General features: G+C 41.3%; 2 protein-coding genes across 4 annotated transcripts in view; both read left to right on the forward strand.

The window, feature by feature from the left end:
• The first annotated feature begins 23 nt into the window (after positions 1 to 23).
• On the forward strand, positions 24 to 5,377 carry ubiad1 (UbiA prenyltransferase domain containing 1). The gene is made up of 3 exons (XM_067591557.1): positions 24 to 229; positions 2,107 to 2,728; positions 4,550 to 5,377. The coding sequence occupies exons 2-3, from the start codon at positions 2,164 to 2,166 to the stop codon at positions 5,035 to 5,037; spliced, it is 1,053 nt and encodes a 350-aa protein (XP_067447658.1). The 5' UTR covers positions 24 to 229; positions 2,107 to 2,163; the 3' UTR covers positions 5,038 to 5,377.
• A 2,331-nt stretch (positions 5,378 to 7,708) lies between these two features.
• Positions 7,709 to 26,787, forward strand: part of mib2 (MIB E3 ubiquitin protein ligase 2) — a 53,023-nt gene continuing 33,944 nt past the window's right edge. Inside the window, exons 1-3 of one of the 3 annotated variants that reach the window (XM_067591554.1) lie at positions 7,716 to 7,869; positions 18,629 to 18,933; positions 25,948 to 26,346. In XM_067591554.1, coding sequence (XP_067447655.1) covers positions 18,867 to 18,933; positions 25,948 to 26,346 — 466 coding nt within the window. In that variant the 5' untranslated portion in view covers positions 7,716 to 7,869; positions 18,629 to 18,866. Of the gene's footprint in view, positions 7,870 to 17,276; positions 17,417 to 18,628; positions 18,934 to 25,947; positions 26,347 to 26,787 lie in introns of those variants that run through there. The other 2 variants (XM_067591555.1, XM_067591556.1) reach the window with 2 other exon arrangements.

The following is a 26,787-nucleotide window of genomic DNA, read 5'->3' on the forward strand; positions in this document are numbered from 1 at the left end:
GAACCATTTGTATGAGGCGCGTTTTCCTTCCGCCTCTTTACGACGTTGCACGTTCGGCGGAGGAAATGGCGCCCGTCGGGTGCAGCAGGCTTTATAGTTGCCAGCCAGTCAAGTACCCTCGAAGTTGACACGTAAGATATCCAATTGCCTGTCGTCTCAGCAGCCTCAGCGGGCCCAGAAGTATGTTTTTAAGAAGCGCAGTTTGTGTCGGACGGTGAAGACATAAGAGGTGAGAGCTGCAGTCGGACATTTCCTCCTCTCTGTCCCGGCACACAGGGTTAGCTCGGTGGTAGCCAGCCACATTTAATCCCATAATCTCAGTAGTCAACTGCGAGACCAAAACACCCACTTTACTTTGAATTCAGAGTTTCTGGCTGCTATTGTGCTGCCGCTGCACAGCGTTCAGACAGTTTATCTCTTGAAGGTGAATTAGAGTAATGTGGGACAATTTTTTGCAATTGGCGCTTCAGCAGTATACTTTAACATGAAGCAAATATATTATATCCGCACACATCACCATTCTGAAACCTCCAAGGTGTTTTCTACTCTTATCATACACAGAGAAGAAATGGCAAATATAAAAGTGTCCCTTGTGCCAAATTGTGCCTTTCTCTAATGTGGGACAGTTCACGTTGAAATCCGGGACACTCACTGAAAGGTCTGAATGAATTCATACAATAAAAACTTCTCTGGTCAGTAACACTCAAGACTTAAGTCATTTCAGTTTCAGTAATTACTATGTTTTTGCTGTTACAAAAAGTATAATGTCTTATATTTTGTACACATTTAATGTGCTTAAATGCATATTTTAACCAATTCAACAACATATATGACTGTCCCACATTAGTAGAATCATGCTGTCACTTTTCAAACCACATTTTCCAAAGTGGGACAATGGAAAGAATTGACGGAAAAAAGAAGTATGTGTTTTCACCATTTTATAGTGTATTTGGATGCATGAATGTATCCTAAACACAATCTGATAACAATTGGCAACATTGCTTTAATGCATCACATGTAAGTCATGTGATTTCAATTACATGACACCCCAGGTTTAATTTGACAGCCGTCCTGTTCATTGGCATGTTTAGAAGAAGAGATAGATGCATTTGAGCTTAGGTGTCACACATTACACTAATTCACCGTACATTTTTTCAATAAAAAAAAATACATAAAATAAAACAACAGAATAGTTAAAAACATTAAAACAACACTCATTTACAATTTTACAGTGTTCTTATGAGTGCAGGATTTAGATGGTGTATAAGTACTGCTCACATTCTTTATGAAATACTGAGAAGAGGTTTTTATTAGCAAACTTACACTTGAAGAAGTTTAAAAAAACTGAAACTTAGCTAAGATAATTTTAAGATTTTTTCCCATTCTTTCTGTTGTGACTGAAAAACCCAAACAGTACATGTTTATACAAAATCAGCCTTAAAAATGACATCAGTAAACCTCTTGCCACAGTCTTTTATTATAGTAACAATGCCAAAATAAATGAGGCACAGTTTCAGGGGATGTCCTTTAAGCTTAGACACAAATTCTACCCTGTAAAACATTTTCTTAAAAGAACGATATTAATGTATTGTGTTAATTTTGACCACAATGCTACAAGACTAACCCTGAAATTAACATTTTGACTCACCTGCCAAGAGGACTGGTAGATGAAAAAAAGCATATTTTTACTGGCCAAACACACACAGACAGAGCACTCGATGCTGCTGCTGCTCTGCTTTCTGTGTAGACACTGTGTCAGACCGTCTGGAGTGCTCCTACAGTTTTGCAGCATTGTTAACTGTAGACATGTCTACACCGTGTAGGGACAAACATGAGTGATTTCCTCCGAGCTGTATACAATTGGCACTTGGTGGGTGTTAATTTCAGACCCTGGTTAATGTCGGACCCCCAGCATCCAGATTTAGACACATATTTCTGTAAACAAGCCTGCAGTTGATGCCATCTTGATTACTGTTCAAAGTATTGAAGTTTTGCTTCTGAGCTGTATTTTTTATCAGTGATATAGTACAGTGTGTGTCAACGCTGTGGTGTGAATGTATGCTTTGTTTGTCTTGACATTTCACTGGTATGTTTTTACTGCCGCAGGAACACCTGACTCTGGCATTCAGGATCATTGCTGGTACTGTAGACCCTGGCAAAGGCATGGCCAAAGAGCAGAAACATAGCAGGGCGGAAACATTTGTACTGGCTGGATCAAATGGTCATATTGGCCAACAATGGCAGACTGGTTTGAATAACTTGGTGCAAAATCACCCTCCAGGCACCAACCACATGTCGAGGATGGCCCGCGTCGCCTCGGACGTGAGGCACAAGTGCGCGGCCTATGTGCTTGCGCTGAGGCCGTGGAGCTTCAGCGCCTCACTCACGCCGGTGGCCCTCGGCAGTGCTTTGGCGTACAAACTGGAGGGATCTGTGGACTTGGTCATCCTGATGGTGTGTGCGGTGGCTGTCCTCGTGGTGCATGGGGCAGGCAACCTTGTAAATACTTACTATGACTTCTCAAAAGGGATTGACCACAAGAAGAGTGATGATAGGACTCTTGTAGACGAGATCTTGGCACCGCAGGATGTCGTTATGTTTGGAGCGTTGTTATATTCTTTAGGGTGCTTGTGCGCCACTCTGCTCTACTTCCTGTCTACACTTCGACTGGAGCACCTAGCCCTTATTTACTTCGGGGGACTCTCCAGCTCTTTTTTATACACAGGAGGTGAGTGAAATATTAACTTGAATCTCTTGGACTCCTGCCTCCACATGAAGAACACACACACACACACACACACACGTCTTGTTTTTAAGCTGCACTTGGCAACATTGCATGATAGTGGCTCCAGGTACCAGATAAAGGTTAGTGACTGGAAAAATGCCAGGAAAATATACACATCACATTCATGGTCTGTCTGTTATGTTTTATTACCAAATAAAGGGCAAAAAAATCAAACTCTGGTAAGAACAGTTTTCACCTCCAAAAATATTTTGTCTGGTGTTATCTATTCATGCAGACAGTTTGGATTTTATGTGGTTTTGAGATATTTACCTATGAAACGTCTGCCTCCACTCCAATACAGTGGTGGTGTGTTAATGCTGCTCAAAGAACTAAAAAGATACATGTTAAACACTCAACAGTGGTGTGTCTTTGGTGGCAGAGAAGGATATCTAAAAACCTGCACACATAAAACTAACTGTCTGCATGGCTACATAGTAAATGATAAAAAGTTTTGACATCACATTTCACACAATCTTTTGTCAGGATCAACCTTATGTGTAAAGACAGACCCTCTATCAACTGAGCTACAGCTGGTTGTTTTTTGTAATTTGGGTGAACTAGCCCTGAAAGACAGTCTGCATGTTTTTCAGACATGACACTAATGTGTTACATTTCTTCATGAGGTGAAGTGCATGTCTGAAAGGGGCTAAAGTGTCAATGCGTCTCTCCCTGTGGGTGAAGAAATGTACAGAACACACCTTTCACCAGAATTTCATTTAGGAAGAACAGGGAGATTTTTGGAGCTCTTTTTATGACGGGATGTTCTTTTCTTTTGCAGCCCCACTTTGCGATTCAAGCTAAAGTTGTTTTGATGTTTCAACTTAAAAATATAGTATTTCCCTAATGTAGATGTAAAGGTACAGCGTGTAGGATTCAGTGGCATCTAGTGGTGAGGTTGCAGATTGTAACAAACTGAATACCCTTCACCCTCCCCTTCCAAGTGTGTAGGGGGACCTACGTGGCTGTGAAACTCACGGAAAATGTGAAAGGTTCTCTCTAGAGTCTGTGTTTGGTTTGTCCCTTCTGGGCTACTGTAGAAACATGGTGGTGCGACATGGCGGGCTCCATGGAAGAGGACCCACTCCTTATGTAGCTATAAATGGCTCATTCTAAGATTCTTATTTTCAGGTGATTATACACTAATTAAAACAAACTTATGAATATTATATTCCATTTCTGCCAAGTCTGTTACTGTTATCCGCTAGATACCACTAAATTCTACATGCTGCGCCTTTAAAAAAAAAAAAAAAAGTAAAGTATTACTTTAGGGGAACTCCACAGACACTATTTTTTTCCCCTTTGAAAAAAATCCAGATTGACTAAAACATTTTTTAGGACTTCATGTGCAAGACAGTTGAGCAAGAATAATGACCTGCACTATTTGCAAGGCTGTCATTGTTAATTCATATTCAAAAAAATAAAAAAAGGGCGTTTTACACATCATACCAAAACAAGTCAGCATATCTCAGTCTCTGCTGCATTGATTTTGACCATTCTTTTTTAAAAATGTGTCTCACGAGTCTCTTTCTGGGAATATAACTATAAAATGCTCGAGTACATCTTTTAATTATTAATGGGATTAATCAGAACCTTGAAGACCATATTTATAGTAATCATTTAAAGTTTTGGAACCAGAGAGTATGAAAACAGTGAAAACAGATGCTGCATTATTTGGCTGAAATGTGAACTTGTGCACACGCAGGATTTGATGGCACTGCGTTGACAACTGCTAAATGTGGCTGCTGTTTACTTTTCTCCCCCCAGGCATCGGTCTAAAGTACGTGGCCCTGGGAGACGTGGTAATCCTTATCACCTTTGGCCCTCTGGCAGTCATGTTTGCCCACGCGGTGCAGGTTGGCTACTTGTCAGTGCTGCCACTGGTATACGCCGTCCCGCTGGCCCTCAACACAGAGGCCATCCTCCACAGCAACAACACCAGAGACATGGACTCTGACAAGCAGGCGGGCATTGTCACCTTGGCCATCCTCATAGGCCCCACGCTCTCCTACGTCCTCTACAACCTCATGCTCTTCGTCCCCTACGTGCTCTTCTGCATCCTCGCCACGCGTTACACTATCAGCATGGCGCTGCCTCTGCTCACGCTGCCCATGGCCTTCCCCTTGGAGAAGCAGTTCCGCAGCCGATACTACGCCAAGATCCCTCAGAAGACCGCCAAGCTCAACCTCCTCATGGGACTTTTCTATGTGTTCGGGATCATCCTGGCGCCTCCTGGCAGCTTGCCGTTACTGTGATTCTTTAGCTTTGATATTTCAAATTTTGTTGTTTTAATACAGACTAGTTTATGTACCTCTTTGTACGAAGCTTTCTGAGGGCTTTCACTGGCTTTAATTTATTGTCTAATTTATATGTTGAAGAGATTATTAGAAGACATAATCAGATGTATTTTTTCCAGTATTAAGTCCGCTATCATGTTTCGGTTAAAGTAAGAAGTGTTGGAGTCATTTTGTAGACATAGGCTACGTTTTCATCGCACGGACAGACAATAAACCTACAGTTGCCATATTTGTAGATTCTCAAGACACGACACAACACTGATACCATAAAAATCAATAAACCATTATTCTAAACATTTCATTCTGTATGGTACTTCCTGTTCATTTGTTCATTGTGATTTTTTCTTCTTTTTTTTTTGGAGAGCCAAATAGTATTTCATTGGATTATAATAAAACTCACTGACGCTTATGTGCCATGTCGTCATTGTGGATTAAAGCTGAAGAATTTCACATTTCTTTGGAACTTAACAAATATGATAGTACAACCAACATACAGGATAGCAGTTTGATGTTAAGTATTGGTTTAATCAGACACTGATGAACATTGGTCAACTGTTTGATTTACATGGTAAAAAATGTTCAAACCTGTGCACTATATATCCTGATATCTTTAATCTGTGAATTACAGAGTGGACTCTATGAATAAGAAAATAATTGAAATATTGTGTCAGGAATGTAGATCAGCATATTCCTTTATATAGACAGTTCCCTTGTGTTGGTAGAGATGTAGCTACAAAGATGACCAACAGTGATCTACACACCACTTCTGTCACACTGTTAGTGTGACAGAAGTGTCTTTGTTGTTATTTCCTTTGTGTCTGTGCTCTGAGTGACACCGTCTCTTGCAGCAGAGACAATATATAGTCTACAAAGAAACTGTCATGAGACACCAGAGGAACACTACACATCACATATGCCACCTACATTTTTCACAGTCCTTTTTTCAATTAAAAAGGTTACTTGTTTACTATCTTTCTTATCATTTTTATTATTTTCAATGAAAGTCACTATTCCTCAATTTGACATGTGTAAACTTAAAACCAACCAGCCAAATAAAAGAACTGGGTTTGTGTAGCAGTGTACTAGTCAGCAGGGGGCGCTATTAAACAACCATTAAGACAATATGTACAGAAACCTCTACTAACTGCTGTTAGGGTCAGAAATATTTGTTTAACCTGTAGGTGTAATGTTTAATTATTTCTTCGTCCTGTGTATTTAAAGGTCTCTATCTGCATTGATACTGCTTATTTGATTAGGCAACATACCACAACTGTAAGGCTGTAGCACAACTTTCATAAGTTCATATTTCTCAACCTTTTTTACTGTCCTTTTACATACTGTATGTACTGTTTTGGAATGAGAGCAGAGAAGTTATAAAACTGATTTTACAGTATGTATTTTGATCTAATTTAGATTTGATAGTTTTTTATTGCTTTGCATGCAATTTTTGCTGTGTCATATACTTTGAGAAAATATTTTCACCTTTGCCTTTTCACTCAAGTTAGTATTTGACTATATCTAGACTTAACATATTAATTGAATCTTATTGAGAATCTCCCCCCGAGCGTCATCATAATAACTGTCAGCCTTCTCACTGCAGCTGTGTGGGTGTTCTGGGTCTCCACGCATAGCCTAAAGACATGTGGGGCGGATTAATTGGAAACTGCCACTCCTATCTTGTAAATATTGTGAATAGCTATTTAAAATTTAAATAATAGCCTTTGTCTGCATTTAAGAAGATAGATATATGGAGTTCATTTAACATGTTGTGAAAAGAGAGGACACATACCAGGCCTGAAGCATGAGCCAGCCAAAATACCAAACTACATGTGAAGTTTTGTGGAATTGCAACATGTTTTTGTGCTGTGTTTAAAGGACACTGTACTAAACAGGTTAAACAGTTTTGAAATGTATTTTAATTTATTTGTGTAGACTGTTGTTTTTCACATTTGCACATTGCTACTTAATCACAGGTTATACACTAGTATTCCTATTGAGTTATTCATGTTATACCCTGTATATTCCCATAGAGTCTGGTCTGTTTAGCAGTTGTTTTGGGATTAATATACAGTGGTTGTTGTTGGCAGTGGTTATCTTTTAGTTATCTACAGTGAAGTCTTGTATTTCAAAAAAGCCAAAGTGCTCAAAGAGACTGGTAATGCATAGTTCCCTTCTGATTCTGCTGCAGAATGTGAACTTTTGTTAACATATTTTCCAGTTTTATTTTTAATGTAGAAGTAATTGTAGGCTTGTGTTATTTATTTCTGTCTTGTGCTTACTATGAATGCAGTGAGTGTGCATTTACATGATTCACTCAGCAATCACCGGGGAGGAGAAGAATGAAGGGATAGCAAATGTGCACTTTTTGGTAATTGTTTTCATTCAGACTGTATTTCCAGTGTTCTCGTTTTGTGTTTGTTTTGCATTTGAAAATACATATGCAACAAACATTTACTTCCATTTACCTCCATAATACTGTTTATTCAATTCAATTAAAAAACGATGCAAAGCAATGGCACTTTAACCTTGAAAGATTTTCTTTTCTGTGGCTGGTGATTTGAAACTAAACCCAGTTTAAAATCCGGCTGTGTTGTGTTTATTACGAGGAGCACATGAAGGCAGCATTAGTAGTGACGCAATGCATGGGCGTGTTGTCATGGCTGTGTGCTGCAAAACCCTCCAGTGCACTAAATACTTATTTGTTCTAAAACAAACCATGTCAGCGTTGGTGGGGGACAGCGACATGGAGTTATATTTTACCACAAAGTAAACATTCTTGACAGAGAGCCGGTAAGTAGCTACACAATGAAATAAGTTGTTTTTTATACCAATAAAGGATGGCCAAACATGAGTTAGCTAGCTAACGTTTGACAAGCTAGTCATACGCACAATCCCACAAACCCTCTATTGAGCCACATTGAATTATGTTCACGGTTTTGACAAATGTATGTTAACCCGATAGTCGTTGTGTGGTGTGGCATATTGCTGGCTAATGATACATTTGCATGCGATCCAGAAGCAGCTCCTGACTTTTATGTAAGGATGAAACGTGTTCAGTAAACTGCCTGTTTCGGTTTAACCGGTGACCGTGTTAACCGGTGACTATCAGCGGAACGAGTCGTGGTTGTCGTGGTTACGACGGCAGCTGTTGAAAACACGAACAGAAAATGTAGGTGTCCTAAAAGTCTTAAATTATCTTACACTGAATGTTTACACACTATATATGCGTCTGCTCCTTTTTGTCTTGCATTGTGTAAATTAAATGGTGTCGCTAACAAGAAACATTCACATTTCTTCACTTATTTTCCTGAATTCAGTCTTTTTAAATCGCTTGCTTGAGAGGAAACACTGAATCTCGTTGCAGTATCACACTGATGATCACAAGTTAAACAGATGGTAGGCTGGTGAAACCGGGTGACCACACAACTTACACAATATTTACCTACAAACTGTATTTATAGCGTGTACACAATGACAGAGCAGGTTAATATGTAGAATATGGGCCACTTTCCGATTGAGCATAACAGTTTAAAATCCCAAAATAGACTATCGCTGCACTGCCAACCAGAGTCCTGCACGGGTCTGATTTTCAAGCCCCGCCCCGCCCCGCCCGGGCGACGTGCAACACCGCACACGCCCCTCCACCCGCACATATGGCCAATTAGTAACACAACCTGACCCGACCCATCAACACCAGATCCGCGCCTGACCCGAAACTGCATATCCCATCATAATCATGTGTAGTGGAAACATCTCATATTGATCACGTTACAGTGATTATCACGTATTTGTTTAAAAAATTGTGGGATGGAATCATTTCATGCCCTGTTTTAATTGTGTTAGGCAGTCATACGTTTAAAGTGATCATTTTGGGCCATTTCATATATGAAATTAAGATAACATATTTTAAAACAAATGTAATTTGGGAAATACAATTTTAAATTGAATTTTTTTGCTTATTCTCTAAATATCGAGCAGCACTTCTCCACAGTTAACGTGCCTATTAGTAACACACCGGATTGAAGCAGTTCTCATATTCCAGGTGGCCAGTCCCAGCGCCAGAGGAAAGTAACTGGCTGGACATTTATGGGCGGGCCATTTTTACATTTTTTTGACATTTCTTTGACCTAATGATTGATCAATTAATCTAGGCTGGCAGATTAGTTGATAAAGAAAATAATAGTAGCAGCCCTAAACTGAAGCCTCAAGTAGGCTATTTAATCATTTTATATGTATTATTTAAATTGGTGGCCTCATCCAACAGTAAGCTTTCAATGATAGCTATACTTGTCAATCACCAGAGTGTAATCAATAGACATTACAGGAATTAATGTGAACAAACTGAAAATCTATCTACACTCAAAGCAACAACTAGTCCAGCATCACCTGATAGCCACACACAGCAGCATTAAACCATACATAGATATGAGCAGGCACCAAAAGACAAAGTGCTTGTGTGCAAAGTTTTTGCCCACTAATATCCAAATGCGCATCTCGTCCTATCTCTCTCCATATTACTTTGTTCGCTACTTCGGCCCATAAACAGTGAAGTGTGGTTTTATATGACCAGTGTGGTTAGCCGCTTGCCCAAAGTCAGATTTGATTGGATGAGCTTTTGTAAACACCCTTGAGTTTTACAGGGAGAGAAAAGACAGGGATTTTGATGTAAAAATACTCTGATACTGATTTTTTTTTTTTTTTTTTTTTTACATATAATGAGATAAATGAACAGTTAACACAGGGACTCAGGATTAAAACTGGGAAAATGTATTTTTCATTTCATAGGGCCTTTAATAATAGTGCACTAGTGTCGCACTTGGTCAGTGTTATGGGCCTCGTTTGTCATTCTGATGGCAGCGACACTACAGGGTAACCAGGCTAACTTGGCTAAGCCGGCTCAAATACATCCATGAACATGTTACATGGATGTATTAGTGGTGCGCTGCCAAAACATTATGTGAGAACTTTACATAAACTTGAACTTGTTCCACACATTGGAGTAAGTAGATTATTGAACTATTTTGATAGTAATTATTTGGGTCATGGAGCATACCGAACTGAGGAAAGTCAAGTACCGAACCAAACATCCTGAACCGAATGGTTTGGACAAACACACTGTTACATCCCTATAGTCTCTACATAAGAGAGCAGGCAGTAAGTGGAGTTCTGTCTCATTCCTTCCTGACTACCAGTGGCAGTAAATAAAGTGGATATGTCTCCTCAGGCTCAGCGCAGGTCAAGATCTTAAATAGCAAAGTCACATGTGTGATGTGTAGGCTACCTGTCCGTTCCAGCTACAAATACCATGTGGTAGTCTACCTCTGGCCTGTATGATCTTGTATTGTCAAGCAATCCTACTTCTCCCTCTTTCCTCTCTGGAGGTTTTCGAGTGTCCTTATGTTGTGGTGGCTCACTCACTAGCTACACTAAATGTCTTAAACAGTTTCTTGTGCGAGTTGATTCCTCCAAATGCTGGATGTTCCATTCACGTGCAGTGGTTTGTCCACAGCTCTCGTCTGGTCTTCCTAGCTTAGCTTGGTAAGTTACTTTAAAGACAGGCAGGCTAGCTTGGAGTCTACAGTTGGTCTTTAGCTAGTTGCTGAGATGTTGCTGGAGGATCCAGTCGTGTTCTGTGCTGCAGTTCTCGCTTGGATTACCTGGCTACATGTGCAATTCAGGTGAACAGGCAAACAGCAGGCTGGACTAGCCTGACTGGCTAGCCACTTTTTTGTCTAGTTGTGGTTGTGAGATAAGTCTGCTAGAGGTTCTGATTCACATCCTGTGGCACAGTCACAGTTCTCGCTCAGATTTCCTAGCCTGACCCCCTGTTTGGATTTAAACAATGCTTGCGTGTGCATCTTGTGGAGCTCAACTTCAGGTTGAGGATCGCCATGATTTGTGCCCCAAGTGTGTGGGTGTGGGTCACCTTAAGGTAGTCCTGTCTGACTCAAGCATTAACTGCTGCATTTTGCCACTCTCAGTGGGAGAGGAGAGGCTGTGTCAGGTGGAAGTCCTCCTGTTTGGAGATGACCTTCCACCCTCTGTCAGGGCTCACTCATAGAAGCTCTGGCTCTAGAGAAGAAGTGACTGCTTGAAGAGTGCAGTAGCCCAGAACGTAAAAAGGCAAAGGAGAAAGCTCCCTCTCGCCAGGAGATGGAGGCTTTACTAGCTGAAATAGAGCAGCTTAAAGCATTTGGTTGACTCATGCTCAACTTTCTGGCCACAGTCTGGTGCGGCGCTGCAGCAGCCAAAACGGCCGCAGCTGAGCTGCACTACCCCCATTCAAATGAATGGGATGACTGGCGTTTTCGCCGCACCGCCTGAATTGGTGTGAATGCAGCCTTAGTCTGCAAGTGTAGAGGCTAAGGATGGCTCAGAGACTTCCCTCAGTAGCTCTGGGAGTACCGAGCTGGGGTAGGGACCCTTTCCATTGTGAGCGACACTGCGTGCAATCCTGGCTAAGGTTGGACTGGATGACGCACCAGCTACTCACCTTGTGGGCAACCTGTTCTTTCAATGGACTCCCGCAGCCCCACCCTGTAAAGTTCCACCCTCACCTACCAAGGGATCCAAGGGCACCATGGCACCATGGCAGGGATGCTAGGACACTGCGCAATGCAGAGGAACATGGCCTGGATCACATGTCCTGTGGGCTAGTGTATTGACTCGCTGATCCTCCACAAATGATGTGGCTGCCTTTGATGAGAAAGTGGCTGCTTGATGTCCACCCTCATCTTGACATGATGTCAGGCGTGGCTTGGTCTAGGCCTGGGGCTGCTGCATCTTCTCTCTCTGCAGAGGTGCAACAGCCTCTACATGGATCCTTGTCTACACAGGTGGGTTAGAGTCACCCCCAAGTGCCTTGTTCATCTCCGACAGTAGAGGACAATACATTTCTGCCGCATGATGTTCCGCTTGGCTCAGTCCCAGCTAGGCAAGAGGTGGTGACAATAGATGCCTCACCTCATGATTTGGGGGGCAGTATGGTAAAAGAGGTCTGTCAAGGGAGTTTGGAGCCCTCAGTGGGGAGGGCTGCACATCAGTGTCCTAGAACTCTGGACTGTCTACTTGTCGCTTAGGCACTTCTTGCCCTTTCTCAAGGGCAACCATGTGCTCATTCCAACAGACAACACCTCAGCGGTGTTTCATATCAACCATCAAGGGGGAACTAGGTAACTGGAGGCCTTGAGAGAAGCCTAGAGATTGTGGACCTGGGCTCATCCTCAGTTGGCCTCCCTGAAGATGATGCATCTCCCAGGCAGAGTGAACTCTGTGGCAGATTACCTCTCACGCCAGGGGCTGCCCCCTGGGGAGTGGAGGTTGTACCCACAGGTAGTGCAGATGATTTGGGATCGGTATGGGGAAGCCCATGTAGATCTATTTGCCTCAGAGTGCACAACTCATCGTCTTCTTTGATTTTCCTCGGTGGAGACCAGTTCCCCGCTTGGGATAGACGCACTTTCCTACCAAAGGTTTTATCCCCCAGCAATATTAATCAGGCCGTAGAACTGGAGGTGTACCGTCCTCCCCTGTTTAGATCCAAGCTGGTGTACCATCCTCCCCTGTTTAGATCCAAGCTGGAGGAGAGGGCCAATTTGCTGTGTCCAGCATTGTGGCTGTACATTGAGGCAATGTAGAGTTTTCAGCGCTTAGAGCAGCTGTTTGTCTGCTACAGAGGAAATAACAAGGGACAGGCTCTGTCTAAACAAAGGCTCCCCACTGGATTGTTGAGACAATCAAACAGGTTAATGAATTAGCAGGTAAAGCTTCCCCTTCAGACGTTATCTGTCATTCTACCAGGGGTGTGGTCACATCCTGGGTGGTAATGAGGGGGGTATCACTATCGGAGATGTGTGTGGTGGTATCTTGGACAATGCCTTGCACATTCTTGAGGTTCTGTCGCCTTAATGTGGCCTCTGGGTCCATGCTAGCATCTGCTATTCTGCCATTGGTTTCTACAGTTGACCAGTAGGTGGGTATTGTTCTTCGACACTACTGGTATGAGTCATCCACTTTGTTTACTGCCACTGGCAGTCAGGAAGGAATGAAACAGAATGGAAGTTACAAAGGTAACTGTGGTTCTCTAAATTTCTGGATGACTGCCAGTCTCTTGGAACCTTTCGGAACGAGAAGATCCCGAGAGGCCGGATGCAGGCTACCACGTGGTATTTATAGCTGGGACACGCACGTAGCCTACAGCCACACATGTGACTGTCGAGTGCGAGGAGACATATCCACTTTGTTTACTGCCACTGGCAGTCATTCAGGGATTCACAGAACCATAGTTACCTTCGTAACTGTCATTTTCACTTGACTAGCCAGAAAACTAACTTTGTCTAGCTGACCGGTTGGGTGTCATGGTTGTTTTACTGTACCTGTCGGCATTGGTCAAGTTGTCAGTCTGTGCTGTGCATTGTGCTGGATGGCAGGAACAGTCGCTGTCACCTAAGTTCAAAAAGACAAAAAAACAAAATAGGAGAACTGTAAAAGAATTACAGTTGCTTTACTAGTGTTTGACTGAACTGACATATGTTAGGACTATGCCATTATGCTGTGCTAAGAGTGTAGCTGTTACAGGAGACCTGACCCTTAACACCTGTCATTTTTCTGGACATTTGGTAGTGATGAAGCAAAAGCCCAGTTGCAGCTGCTACAAAACTGGACATACTATAGTCCCAATTGCTTGCAGCCACACCTACTTGGTAGCAAAGTTTCAGTCACTCTTGTTTCTTTGTCTTGTCTCCACTAATATACATCACAATAATCTAGTTTGAAATGTTTGCTGGCTTACATCACAGAAATGCCTAGCTAGCCAGTCTAGCCATATGTGATCAGTTGATAGCAATTGAGATGAAATTGGGGAAAATGTGTGGAAATTCTCAAGGTAAGACACTTTTAATACTTGAGATAACTTTTGAAAAGGGTTTCTGACTGTGTCCACCTCTTTATTGGTAATTTAAAGGTATCCTGTGCAAAACTAGCCTTGTGATCATTTAATGGGACCTTTTTTTGTTTCTGCTTACCTTTTAGTTCTTGGCCTCTGATAGATCTTTTTACATAAATTCTTGGTATGCATTTGTGCAAGTATTTTAATGGAACTTGTTTTATTGTGGATAAATAATTCCTACATAATTTCTTTAGACTCTGTGTGTAGGACATATTTTAGAGTTGTTCCAAATTTGCTACAATTAATGTACACCATAACTGTAGGTGTACATTAATGTTAAGTTAAACTAAAGTTAACAAGCCATCTCGTGGATCATAGCCACCTTTGGTTTGAATAAGGAATGCTAGCAGTGTTTCCTCATCACCTCCAGTATCCAGTGTGTTAATTAACCACTTTCTGCAAAAAAATATCAGAATGAAATTCAAAAAGAAAAAGGCATTCTTGGCTGATGGCATGATATTCAAATATGGAGCTTGACATAAGGTGTCACCCCAGTACAGTAACCAGTATGGGTAGCCACAGGCCAATACCAGTATTGTTTGTTTGAGGTTGCAGAAAGCAGCATTTGTACTAAGCCATCGCTGGCCTTACATGTGATATTTTGTGCTATTCAATTGTTCATTGGAATGTAATTCTTCTTTGAGGGAAAAGCCTCTGAAACTGTTTCAAGATCATCAACCTGAAGCACTCGTATGACACAAAATGAAATGTTGCATTAGAATCAGTCCAGAATAAAGGCTTGCAGTAAGAAACCATTATATATCTATACTGGATGACACTGACTGGCTAGTATTCTGTACTGCCTTGAGGGCATTTTTCAGCAATTCAGAATACCATATTAAGCCTGCTGGTGAGCCGCTGAACTGTGCTTTGCTGAAGGTTGGGCAATATGATGATATCATGAGATGATAGAAATGTGTACTGTCAAATTTTGCATTGCAATTTTTCACATTATTATATTTGGTTGTATTACACCATTAAGGACGATACTGAAAAACAGTGAGCAGGACTGCTTTATGGCAATACTGGATTTGCAGGATTTTTAGATGAATGTAAAGTGCCTTGATTTGTCAGGTATTACCAAAAACAGCCATCTCCATCCTGTTTATTTATAATAAGTTACTCAATAGAATTTACAGAAAATGTACAATGTCAAAATATATAATAGCGGGACATTTTACAGTGTAAAAATCATCTTGTTAGTGCTTTTTGTTAGTAAAACTGTATAATGGTTTCTAAATTATATGACACCCATTTTGGCATTTCTGTACTGCAGATTCTTGTATCTGTCTACAAAGGCACAGATACTGATATAGCTGCAACAAACTGATATTGGCTGATTCATCGGTCTAGATCTAGTTGGCACATGTTGAAGAGGGGAGGCTTGTTTGCTAATTCCCTACCAGGATCTTCCCAGCTTGACTGGGGATTCAGACCAACAGCCTTCTGGCCACAAGCCAGTCTTGTGATACTTATAGAGTTGAGAGTTTGAGCTGCAGTGCATCATGCACCCCTAAAAGTGTGAGAGACTGAGAGTCATTTAGTTTGGAATAGACTGAAGAAACTCCACTAGTGTTTGTGAGAATATTTGGTGCTCATGACAGTGGTTTGTAGGAGGATAAGATCCAATAAGAATAGGTACAGTAGAGGCGGTAGGTCCAGATTTAGAAGCATTTCTGCCTCAAATGTTTATTATTCTGTTACCTTAAATTCTGTACAGATTAATGGTATATATACTGTAAGTGACTGAATTCACAATGCATAGATGATATAAGCTTTAGTGTGAGAAGTAAGGATGGCTTGCTCAAGAAGGATTTTAAAGTCCTAAACATGTTTGCTGTTCCTTCCAGCCTTGTGTAACGGACTAGTGGATTCAAACTATGCTTGATTACCTCCAAGAATGCCCGGTTGATCAGACACTCCTTGCAGCTATATCCCAGTATCTAAGCTTTGTGTTTTTCCCAGGCTGTAACAAGCCCATATTTCAACAGTCCTTCCAGTCTGATGACTGCTATGTTCATGTGTGTGTGTGTGTGTGTGTTAGTGTGTGTGTGTGTGTGTGTGTGTGTCAGTGTCTATTGGAAGAGGAGCTGTCTGAATGAATGCTTTTCTTTTATATGATCTGGACCAAGTCTATTACATGGACAGAAGCATCTTTGTTTACAAGATGGGAGAGTGGTGTAATAAACTAAATTATAAGACTGTGTCTCAACCGCTTCCTAAGCCCCCACTCATTTATTGGCTATTCATATCCTGGCAATACCAGCTGTACATTCATGTGTGTGTGCCAGCATCAGCAGCGTGCCGTTTCGGCTGTTTTTTGGAACCATATTGTCAATGTCTCCCACAGCTGTGACTGCATTAAAGGGTATTGTTCAAGGCGAGGAAAGCATTGGGGAACACATGCACAATCTCCCTCATCCCTCTTCTCTGTGTGAGCCTGGAGCAGACTGTGGGTTGGTATTGCCAGCTCACCAGCAGCGGTTGCACAAACCAGTTTGCGATTGAAAATGAGAATCATGGCAGGTGCCCATTCATCAAATCTCCTCCAACCCCACCCCTTTCCTTTTCCCTCAACACCCCCCTCCCACCTCCAAAAAATAACAACACCCAGACCCTCCCCCCTGAAATGTATTGCCCCTCCCCCCTCCCCTCTGTCCTCTGCTTGTCTGCTCATTGGCAGTAGACCGAATGGTGTCCCCGCAGGCTATGAAAGAGAGGGCTGTACATCCTTATGTAGAGCTTGATGCGCATGTGTTTGTACATATTGATCAGTAAACACAGTGTGTCGGCTTCACACACGTGTGACTGACACTCACGTCCTCTACTGATGGAATATAGCATCAGAGGAGTCCTGTGCGGAGCAAAGCCCATTGGCCTGTTTTTATGCGAAAGCGAGGGAACGTCAACCTGAATGCAGCGCTCATCGGGCAGCCGCTCTCCCTGGTCATCCTCCTCCTCCCTCTCCTCTCTTCTCCTCTCCTCTCCACCTCCTCCACGGTGCTAATCCTTGCTGACACAACGCACAAAGGACTAAATGCTGGCGGCTCTCTCCTCTTCCTCCTGCAGCTCATATCCTCTACAGCCAGGCTGTTCACCCGTACAGCAGGACGCTGTTTCTGCTTGCAACTGTATATGACATCTCTGGAATACCGGCCTCCTCCTCCTCCTCCTGTATCCCCTCCTCCTCCTCCTCCTCGGCCGGTTTATTCAGGGAGCGCATCAGACCAGGGCTTCAGCCCTTAGGTGGCATTTTTTTTGTCTCGCTGGAAGCTGGTGGGACCACCATCACCATCTGATGCATTTATGTAGTAGGAGGTCAGAGCTGCTTCCTCTTTCCTTTTTTGTCCGTCTATCTCTTCACCCTGCTGCACACCAATATTCCAACAGGTAAACCAGCTAAACAGGACATGGTTTATTTATCCAGGAAATGTCAGTCTTGTCTGGTAGGTGGTAGTGCATGTCTCTCTTGTAAAACAGTGAAATCTGTGCAATGATACTGTTCATATTTTAAGGTAGAGCAGTATACGTTCTTGTCAGATGTGGTCTTTTTGAAATAAAGGAGATTTGTATTTTATAAATAAGATCAGCCATATAGTCTCCTTGTTCTTTAAATGAAATATGGCTGCTTCTGTTTTCATCAGACTGTCATAGTGGACGCTATTTACTTCCCAGACAGGTAAATAAACATATGCAAAGACAACACACATGCAGCCAGTACATGTCCATGGCCATGCTGCTACAATATTGCCACATGTCATTGCTTTCTGTAGTACAGCTAATAGATGTGCTAAGCAGGCAGGCAGACATCTGGCTGGCCTGGCTTGCTGCTATCATTGTTTGTGTAACATACTGGTTATGATAAAGGCAAAAAAAAAGTTTGTCCTGACCTGCAGACACTGCATTGCAATAATCTTACAGTGATGTTAAAGTTGTGCAAGCAGTTTGGGGTTTTAGTGTGTGGATTCTTGATTACAGACAGTTACAGTATGTTAAGTGCCCAGTTTGCAGGTATTTGACTTTATTAGAAGTAGTTACTAAAACATTAAGTAGCTGGTACTATATTATACAGACAGTGGCTACAGCACTTCGAAAATCATTTTCAAAGAGGTTCTAATCATATAGTGTAGCTGTAGGATTGATTTAAGGAGGATGATTGTGTTGCTGACAATATGTTTTGATTTTCATCTTTCAAGCATCGAGTGAAATGATACCATCCAGGCGTAGCCTAGATAAGATTGAATGATTTTGTTTGTGTTGTTGTTTGTTTGAGGTGAAGCAAGTACAGATTGGGGACTGCGCAGGCAACACGTGACTCAATATTGACTTTTGAAATGACATTCGACTTGATGTCCAAGCCTGAGCTGATAGAGCCCCGTAGTTTGGACTTACAGTTGTGTGGATCTCACAAGAAACTAGTCATAGCAAACATGAGAAATGATCAAAGCTTAATCACACTACTGATTATGTGACATAACAATGCCCCATTATAATTCAAAGTAATGTGATTACCTCTAATACAATCGCTTTTGTATAATCAGCATGGCTCTTTTGTAAGTCATTTCTTAACCTTATTCAGCCAGCTTGGCCTTTTTTTTCCAGATAAAGCATCAGGCTTGTCAAGTCCTTGAGCAACATCTGTCAGACAAAGAAAACAACCAAGCACAGGAAAAAAAAAAAACTGCATGTTCCAAAACGAAGAGCAAAGTTCACAGCAAACCAAATACAAAGAATGGGCCAGAAAGGGTTCACTCCCCCATTAGTAAGATGACTGCTTCATAGGGCTCAGGATTTCAGATGGTGCTGTTCTTCTACCTGGAATAAAAGCAGCGCAAGCCTCATGGTGTCACGGCATACTGGAATCCAGCTGCCAAACATGTTCAAAAGTGGGCTGAAGATCATGGGGAGTGAGTATGATAATTCACAATAATAGCATATGATAATCTCAGCAATGCCGCACAGTGTCCTCAAACGTACAGTACAGTAAGTGTTCTTCAGGAGTATGGTTTGCTGTGGCACAGTTTTTAGTAAGAGGAACAATTCTGCTGTTATCAAGTTGCTTTTTAAATCTTTTGTTGCAGCCATTAGGCTTTGTAAGGATGCTTTTGGACAATGCTGATGAGATAAGTATTTGGTGATATCAATGCAGAACATTGTGTTTTTGTTTCAGTAGTTGTATGATTGTTTAATTACTTGTGATAATTCTACAACTCCACACTCAAAAGGTTGGATGGAGATATCTAATAATGCTATATGATCTGAGTACGCAGTGCTTGTTTGAGTGAGATAAGAATAAAGGAATGTAGGCAAAGCAGAAGCCTGAAACGGAGAATGGAGGGTCTTATTTTAGCCCTGTCGCCCACTCTGAAGAAATCTTTGTAAATGTGTTATTTACTCAGAGTCCGTATTGATTTTCCTGAAAGTCCTCTGGCCACCAGATGTTTCTGACATAAACCAGTTCCAGCAGGCTTTTACTCATTTCTGACATTAAGTTTGATGAGGCTGCAGTCATAGAGCCTGTGTGTAGATTACACACTGCTAAGCATTTTAGTCCAGTGGCAGCAATATAAAAAAGAACAGCACAGGCAAACAGCCTCTTCTTATTAGACATTAGAGTGAGGATATAAGCCAGTCAGACCACGTGTCATAAGACATGCAGCCCCAGTAGGCCTTTGCTGCCTCACATATCTGATGGCAATGAGTCTGCCAATAATAGTACTCATGATTCATTTTCCTTTTTGAAGCTGCTCAGTGATTATTATCAGTGTGCTGAACTGGATCTGCCTGTAGGTTGGGTGAAGAATTACAAATATGCCATATCTGCTCAGTGAAACCATCAATGTCTGTGGCTAGTTTGTCATGTCATTGGCCTATGCCCCTGAGCCTTATATAACACTGGCTGAGTTAAACTAGAAGCAGGGACACGTGTACCAGCATTGTATTGATTCTTAAACATTTTGTTTAATCACTCCTATGCTACCCGACAGTGAAAGTCAAGACTAGATCCAACTTCGTGGAGATTCTGATCATGCGGGACCCGAGGCATCCCATTCCCATTGCAGCACTCTGTTTGACAGTGTCTAGTGTGCTAGCGCTCCACTACATTTTACACTGTGTTCGTCTTGGTCACCGAGAGGAAAATGTGCTGATCTGCTTTACAGCACAAAGGTAGATTGCTGTATTGCACAAAAAGGAAGATGGTACAGTTCCACAGTCCTGATTGAACAATATTCACTCACTATAGCTGTGTTTTTAATATACAATACATTCAAACTTGAAAAGATACAAAATCACATGAAGGTTACCGCTTGCTTTAAAAGTTTTTGAACTTTGTATTTGTAGTTTTCTAAATTTGCAAAGGATTTATGGGAAATGTAGTGAAAATTGAAATATGTTAATGAATGATTTCTACCTTATTTGTGTACAAAAATATAATCATATCAGCTATCATAATTAATTAGCCAATGTATTATTGATTTTTAAAATGCTATGTGCAGCAGTTTAAAAAAAGGTTTCAAGTTAAACCTTCAGTGGCATAATACACCCACTTTATGGAAATTACGTAATATTCATTAGCAGTTTTTGTGTGTGTGTCTGTATGGCCATGTATGTATTTGTGTTGTGGACAAACACCTGTCTGGTTGTTTGTGTGAAGGAGGTTGACGTTGCCCTCCCAGATTGGCCCTCAGCAGTGTATGGCGGAAGCCAGCCCATCTGTTAGGCAGAGAGCTGTAATCCTGCCCTTCTTAGCCCTCAGTCACAGATTGGCAGCGACATTTCTGTAACACAGGTGGCCTGGTCATGGCCGCCTTCAACCCCCCTTACAGAGAAAAGTAAAGTGAACATACACTTTACAGCTAACCTCTGGAACAACAGAGCACATGCTGCAGCTGCATCTATTGGATGTCAATAAGTATTAGCCTGCATTGTTGATATGTTGCTACTCCCATGTTAGAAACTAATTTCAACTCTGTGCAAAGCCGGCTAAACCAGCCAACTGCATCTAGGTTACACTTAGTATTCAGGTGAAATTTGACCAAATAGTGCTAAAATCTGACTCTGGTGGATTTATTGATGACAGCCTCCTGCTAAACATTTTGATTCAACAAAATATTTTTTCTGTATGGCTTCTGTTTATATAGCTGCTTGTCTATGTCAAACTGCTTCGGACTGCTATTTCCTTGCTTTTGACAATACAGTACACGGTACATTAAAAAAGGCCCTCTATCAGATAGGGTACATTAACATGTCATACCAGGAAATGCACATGTGTAATTAATGACATGAATCATTCCATTTATATGTGCAGGTTTCAGGTCCCTCCTGTTGTGCATGCGGGCTCACTGTAGTGGTTTACTGGAACACGTAGGTGGAACAGACCCCTCGTTAAAGTTATGACATATTAGTTATTATACCTGTGTATGTCCAGCTATGACATGTCAAAATACACAAAGTTAACTTACTATAGTTCATAATTTAAAGCTCTAAATCTTTTCTCATCTCTTAATTAAATGTTACAAACAGGACCTGATTCAGTATCCAAGAACATAGAATTGAAAATGGACTATTTTGGACTTTCAGTTTAATTTGTTGAGTTTTTGCAACTTTGGCACGAGTCAAGTAATTAATTTTGGACACTGCTACTGAATGTTGTAAATAGTTTGGATGACCATCAGGATATGCTGTATGTCTGACATTTTAACACTTACGTCAGTAATGTGATTTATTTTTATTGAGTTCTTTATAAAAGCTATTAATATGTATGTTATTTTTATAGGTCACAGTATTTATAACAGTTGTAGTTGTTGTCATTGACCCGTGCAACATCTCGGCTATTGCAAATTTCCTGGTAGTGAACTAGTAAACAATCAGAAGAGATTTCATCATCGGGACCGTTTGCGCAGTCCTGCTGTAGATAACATCACACACAAATATAAAAATGCATAAATAAACAGTGTAAAAGATAAAAAGTGCAAATATAAAACATGATGTTAGAGTTCACATTGTTCAGACCAGAAGAGTGTTATTACAAACACAAGGCTATATTATTTCTCTGTCTAGAGCACACTGAGTGTTTTTTTTACATCTGTATTTATTTATCGTGTTGTTTCTCCAATCTTACACCTAAAACTATATTACCAGTCACCTTGAAAGCTTTTAGAAAGGTTTTGTACAATAAATCTTGCTTGTTCTTTCCGTTAATATATACTGAGTTGTGTTTCAAAGCTATTGAGGCTGCTTTACCTGCTGTTCATCTGCAGTTCTACATTTTGCCTATTCCTGTTTAGGAGTCACTTATAGGATTCACTCTTGATTCCGATTTATCGCTTCATATGTGGGGAGGATTTTCTAGCAGTGACCATCTGTCAACACAGAAATAATAATGTAATACAGAATAACATGCAATGGGATTTAGCCTAAGAAGATGAGCATATTTCTCCTGATTTCATGTAACGCAAATAGTGCAGCTTGTGTATTCATCTTTTTCTAATGCATGGAGGGCAAAGATAAAGCTCACAGTAAGAAATGGCGTCCCTGTAGATGTGGGATAGGAACTTGTTGTGTAGGTAGAGTCGTCCCCTCAATCCCCTGTGTTTTGTCTACCTGTCAGTGCCAGTCGTAGTCTGTTTAATAATGATAAGATATCAGTGTGCTTGGCCTGAATTCTCCTGGAACATGTTAGCGAGTTAGGGGGGTGGGTATGTGTGGGTAGTAGATCAGTTTTAAATGTAGGTGGTAGGTAAAGTTTTTTTTCTGTCTGTGTCTGGAAAACAGTTCCTCAAACCAGAATGCTAGATTGTTCAAAGCCAGCTGCTTTTCACCCTCATGGGCCTGATATACAGTAAATATTGAATTAAGGGTTTTTTAGTGTTTTTCATCATGATTGTAATGTCAGCTATTGTTACAACATACCAGCCATAACTTGGCATTTCTTACATCAATCCACATCCAGAATGCAGGGAGCTGCATGAAAGCCGTCCACTGCCTGTGACAGCTCCTCTGTTTGCATACTGAAATGTTAGAAGACTGGCTTGGATATTATTCCAGCACATAAAAGAGGCTAAGCTGTCATTTCGGACAGAAAATTGAGTATAAGCAGCCTGCTTTCCCTCCTTTGATCCCCTACATCCCCTATGTTTTTATGCTTAAGCAGATGCTTTTAATACCAGAATGACATTGTAATCTTGATAAGCGTGCACGTTTAATCTCAGCCGCATTACAGACATCTGTCCGCCCTATTACTGAAAGATTTTGTAACTCAACACTCTGGCTGACCTATCGGGCTATATACAAAAGCATCCTGGGTAAAAGGTACCAGATAAATGGAGGGTATTAGGCAACCTTAAGGTCATAGTCACACATACAGATTTAAAAACAGTATTTACATGTTGAATGTTCCCTGTTTACATGGTTTAGATAACTTACTAAATGTTTGCTGTCCACACAAAAGGCGCAAGTCTGCCGATTATCCTAATTCAGCTCAGTGGTGGTTGTAAACAAGGAAATGATGGATTACCACCACCATCAGCTGAGGAATGTGGCCAGATGTATAGAACCTCTTAACAAACATGGCACTTGATTTCAGGGTAGCCTCTCTAGTGTAACTTCCAACCATCTCTGTAATCACTTTTGTGTTGCAATGTAGCCAGTCACACAATACAAGTGCTGTTACTGATGCAGCTTTCTGTTTCTGTTTTGTCAACTGTACGAGTGCATAGTGATAACAGTGATTTTATTACAGGTCATAAATGCTACCAACATTAATGGTAAATCCTGGGCTGTTAGTATTGCAAGGAAGTTAACCTCCTAATATTGCTGGATAACGTAAGTTGGCTGGCATGTTCGTTAAAGGTTTATCACATTACGATCAAATGTCAGCATTCTCAAAAAGTTATGTGAGACCTCCGAGGTAGTGTTGTCTGTATGGGATGTTAATACACAGTAGGAGTGAGTGTGAGCCTGTCTTAATGGTGAAAAGTGACAATAATTAGGCTCAACTTTCTTGACTGTGTATTAGCCTACTTCCCCATGTGGCATATGTCAGATCTTCAGTGGGCTTGCTTCTCTACTTAAAGCGGAACTCGACTGATTTAACTCATTTAAGTCTGTTTCCCTGTCATGGTGAGAACTACTTAGGCTGTGCAAACAGTTGTACAAGGTCTCATGTGGATCTGGAGGATTTTTAAAATTGTAAAAAAAAAAACCCTCAGTTTGGGCTCAGACTACACATTTCAACATTTACGAGGCAAGTATGTCTAATGAACACATGTTGGTTGTTGCATTATGGGAAATGTAGGATCTGGTATTTTTGGAGTTGTTCCATACTACACACTAAAAGTTAGGATATCTCAGCCTCTGCTGCTGCGATTTTGACCATTCTTTTGTAAATCTGTCTCTTATGTCTCTTTCGACTATATGGAAGTGCACCGTTAAAATAATGTAGTAGCCCTTTAAATGCTGTTTAAGAACAGAAGCATAAACAATCACAAACACAGCATGTTCAATCTGAAAGCTGTAGTTTTTTTGTTGGTCGACATATGAACAAAAGCTGTATACTGTCCTTGAGTTTTACAAACCTGCGTATTTCTCTTTCTGCAACCTCACAAACATTTCTTGTTGTACAATTAGTCACAGAAATAGCACTGCAGTAACAACGAGGAGTGCTTATTAATAATTGTAAGGGTGGAGAAAGGACACTGCAGCAGAGTGTATAAAAGGATATTTCTGATGTGTCACATGTGATTATTAATGCACCTGATTGGCCATCTGCTGATGGTCATGATCCTCAGCAAATGTTCCTGTCTATATTGCTGACTCAAGCTACCACATAGATGCCACTTCCTTCCTGTGTTAGCTCTTATTTCTAGCACCCGGCAGCATTCATTCAAAAGGGTGTGAATGTGTGAGTTTGTCTGTCCTCAAGACAAGATTTTGACCTATTTATTTCTTCTAGAGAACACTTAAACTGTTTCAATTCAAATTTTAGGGTTGATGTTGGAATTACAGTCAGATACAGGCAAGTCCATACAAATTGAGACCTGAGATGTGTGCTATGCTATATGAGTATTTTGAGAATTTTTAAATGTTAGTATTGTTTTGTTTTTGTTAATTGGCTACCACTTTTTTGCCTCTTCTTGAAAATAACAAGTACAAACCTTTTTGTTCAAAATTTCAAACCAGTGGGGTGTGTAATTGAGGTTAGGTTTAATCTAACCTTTTGATTAAGCAGCCACAATAACACTGTACTCAACTTGATGGCTGAATGGCTGATCCTATAGGCTGCAGCACAGATGCTTTGTGAAACTTAACTCTTGTTTCATCTTACATTTTTACATCTTACACCTCATGATTGCTAGTTTAGGGCTAGGTTTAGGTAGTTGAGTGTTACGGTTGTGGTTCGGGACATGATTGAAGCCAATGGACTGTCTTGGTAATGATGCAAGTACAAGTGTGTGTGTCAGGTCAGGGCTTGATTAGCGCAGCAGGGCATCGCGGTCATGTCCAACTGCCCTCTCCAGAAGTGTGCCATGACACACAGCAAGGCCTCCAGTGAGTGATCCACCAGCAAAGAGAAAAAATATTTCTATGAAATTAATGAGACATATGGCGCGTTGCTTCATGAGTCCCTCCGCGGCCACTGATAGACACGTAGCCGGACAACACACAGGTTGCACAATTTCCTCATTTACAAGCAGTGGAACGGACCCAAGTTTAGTGAAGCTCATAGCAAAGATCAGCTGTTTGTTATGTACAGTAGTAACTTGGTGAAAGAAGTGAAGAAGTCGCCTTTTTTTTTCATCATGACTTTGTTGCACAAATGTATCTACTTCATTTAAACTTGCACTATCCTACTGTGACTTTGCTGCTGTATTTTTCCCAGGTTTCACTGAACTTTTAATCTTATCTCCTGTTACCTCCAGTTACCCCTGACCTGTTCCCAGAAACACCGCTGGTGCCATCACTGCCCGCGATATCGTCAGCGCGCGCCAGCACTGCTCCTCAGAAGCCCCGGAGGCACAGCAGCAGCGGAAGTGACAGCGCTGCCAGGCCCAGGCCGTTGCGCTCAGCCCCCAGGCCAGGCCCCAGCAGAGGCAGCATGGAGGTGGGCATGCGTGTAGTGCGCGGCCTGGACTGGAAATGGGGAAACCAGGATGACGGCGAGGGCCATGTGGGAACTGTGGTGGAGATCGGGCGACAGGGCAGCACCACTACGCCAGACAAGACAGTAGTGGTGCAGTGGGACAGCGGCACACGGACCAACTACCGCACTGGCTACCAGGGCTCTTACGACCTGCTGCTCTATGATAACGCTCAAATCGGTAATCAAATCGGTATGACCCTAGATTGGAAGTCTAGGGTCATACTAAAACACCGGCCCAACTAGAACTGGTTATTGTTTCCAATACAATACCTGAGTTTCAGTACTCAGGTATTGAAAAAGTATCAAAAAACAATACTTTTTTGATAAGTTACATTAAGAAACACTTATAAAAACGCTTTTTCATAAAACTTTGTTTTTCAGCTTAACAAAATAACCCACATTTCTTAAATGCATTGTTGTTCAAGAACTTTGCCTAAATAAAATATTACACTTGGAGCAATTGAGACACATTTTGCTCGTTATCCAAAAAGTATTTTAAGTTTGATACCCAGCTGTTGATGTCAGATAAATAGTTTGAATTCACATAAGCATTTTGAATTAATCAATTTGCAGCTGCCTGCATGCTCTTTACAATAGAGCGCAGAAGTCCGCCATACTC

The sequence above is a fragment of the Thunnus thynnus genome, chromosome 6, assembly GCF_963924715.1.
Source record: "Thunnus thynnus chromosome 6, fThuThy2.1, whole genome shotgun sequence".
Taxonomy (NCBI): domain Eukaryota; kingdom Metazoa; phylum Chordata; class Actinopteri; order Scombriformes; family Scombridae; genus Thunnus; species Thunnus thynnus.

Coding starts and splice junctions, on each gene's coding strand:
- ubiad1 (XM_067591557.1), top strand. CDS start 2,164: ATGGCCAAAGAGCAGAAACATAGCAGGGCGGAAACATTTGTACTGGCT. Junction 2,729..4,549: donor CTCTTTTTTATACACAGGAG/GTGAGTGAAATA, acceptor TTCTCCCCCCAG/GCATCGGTCTAAAGTACGTG.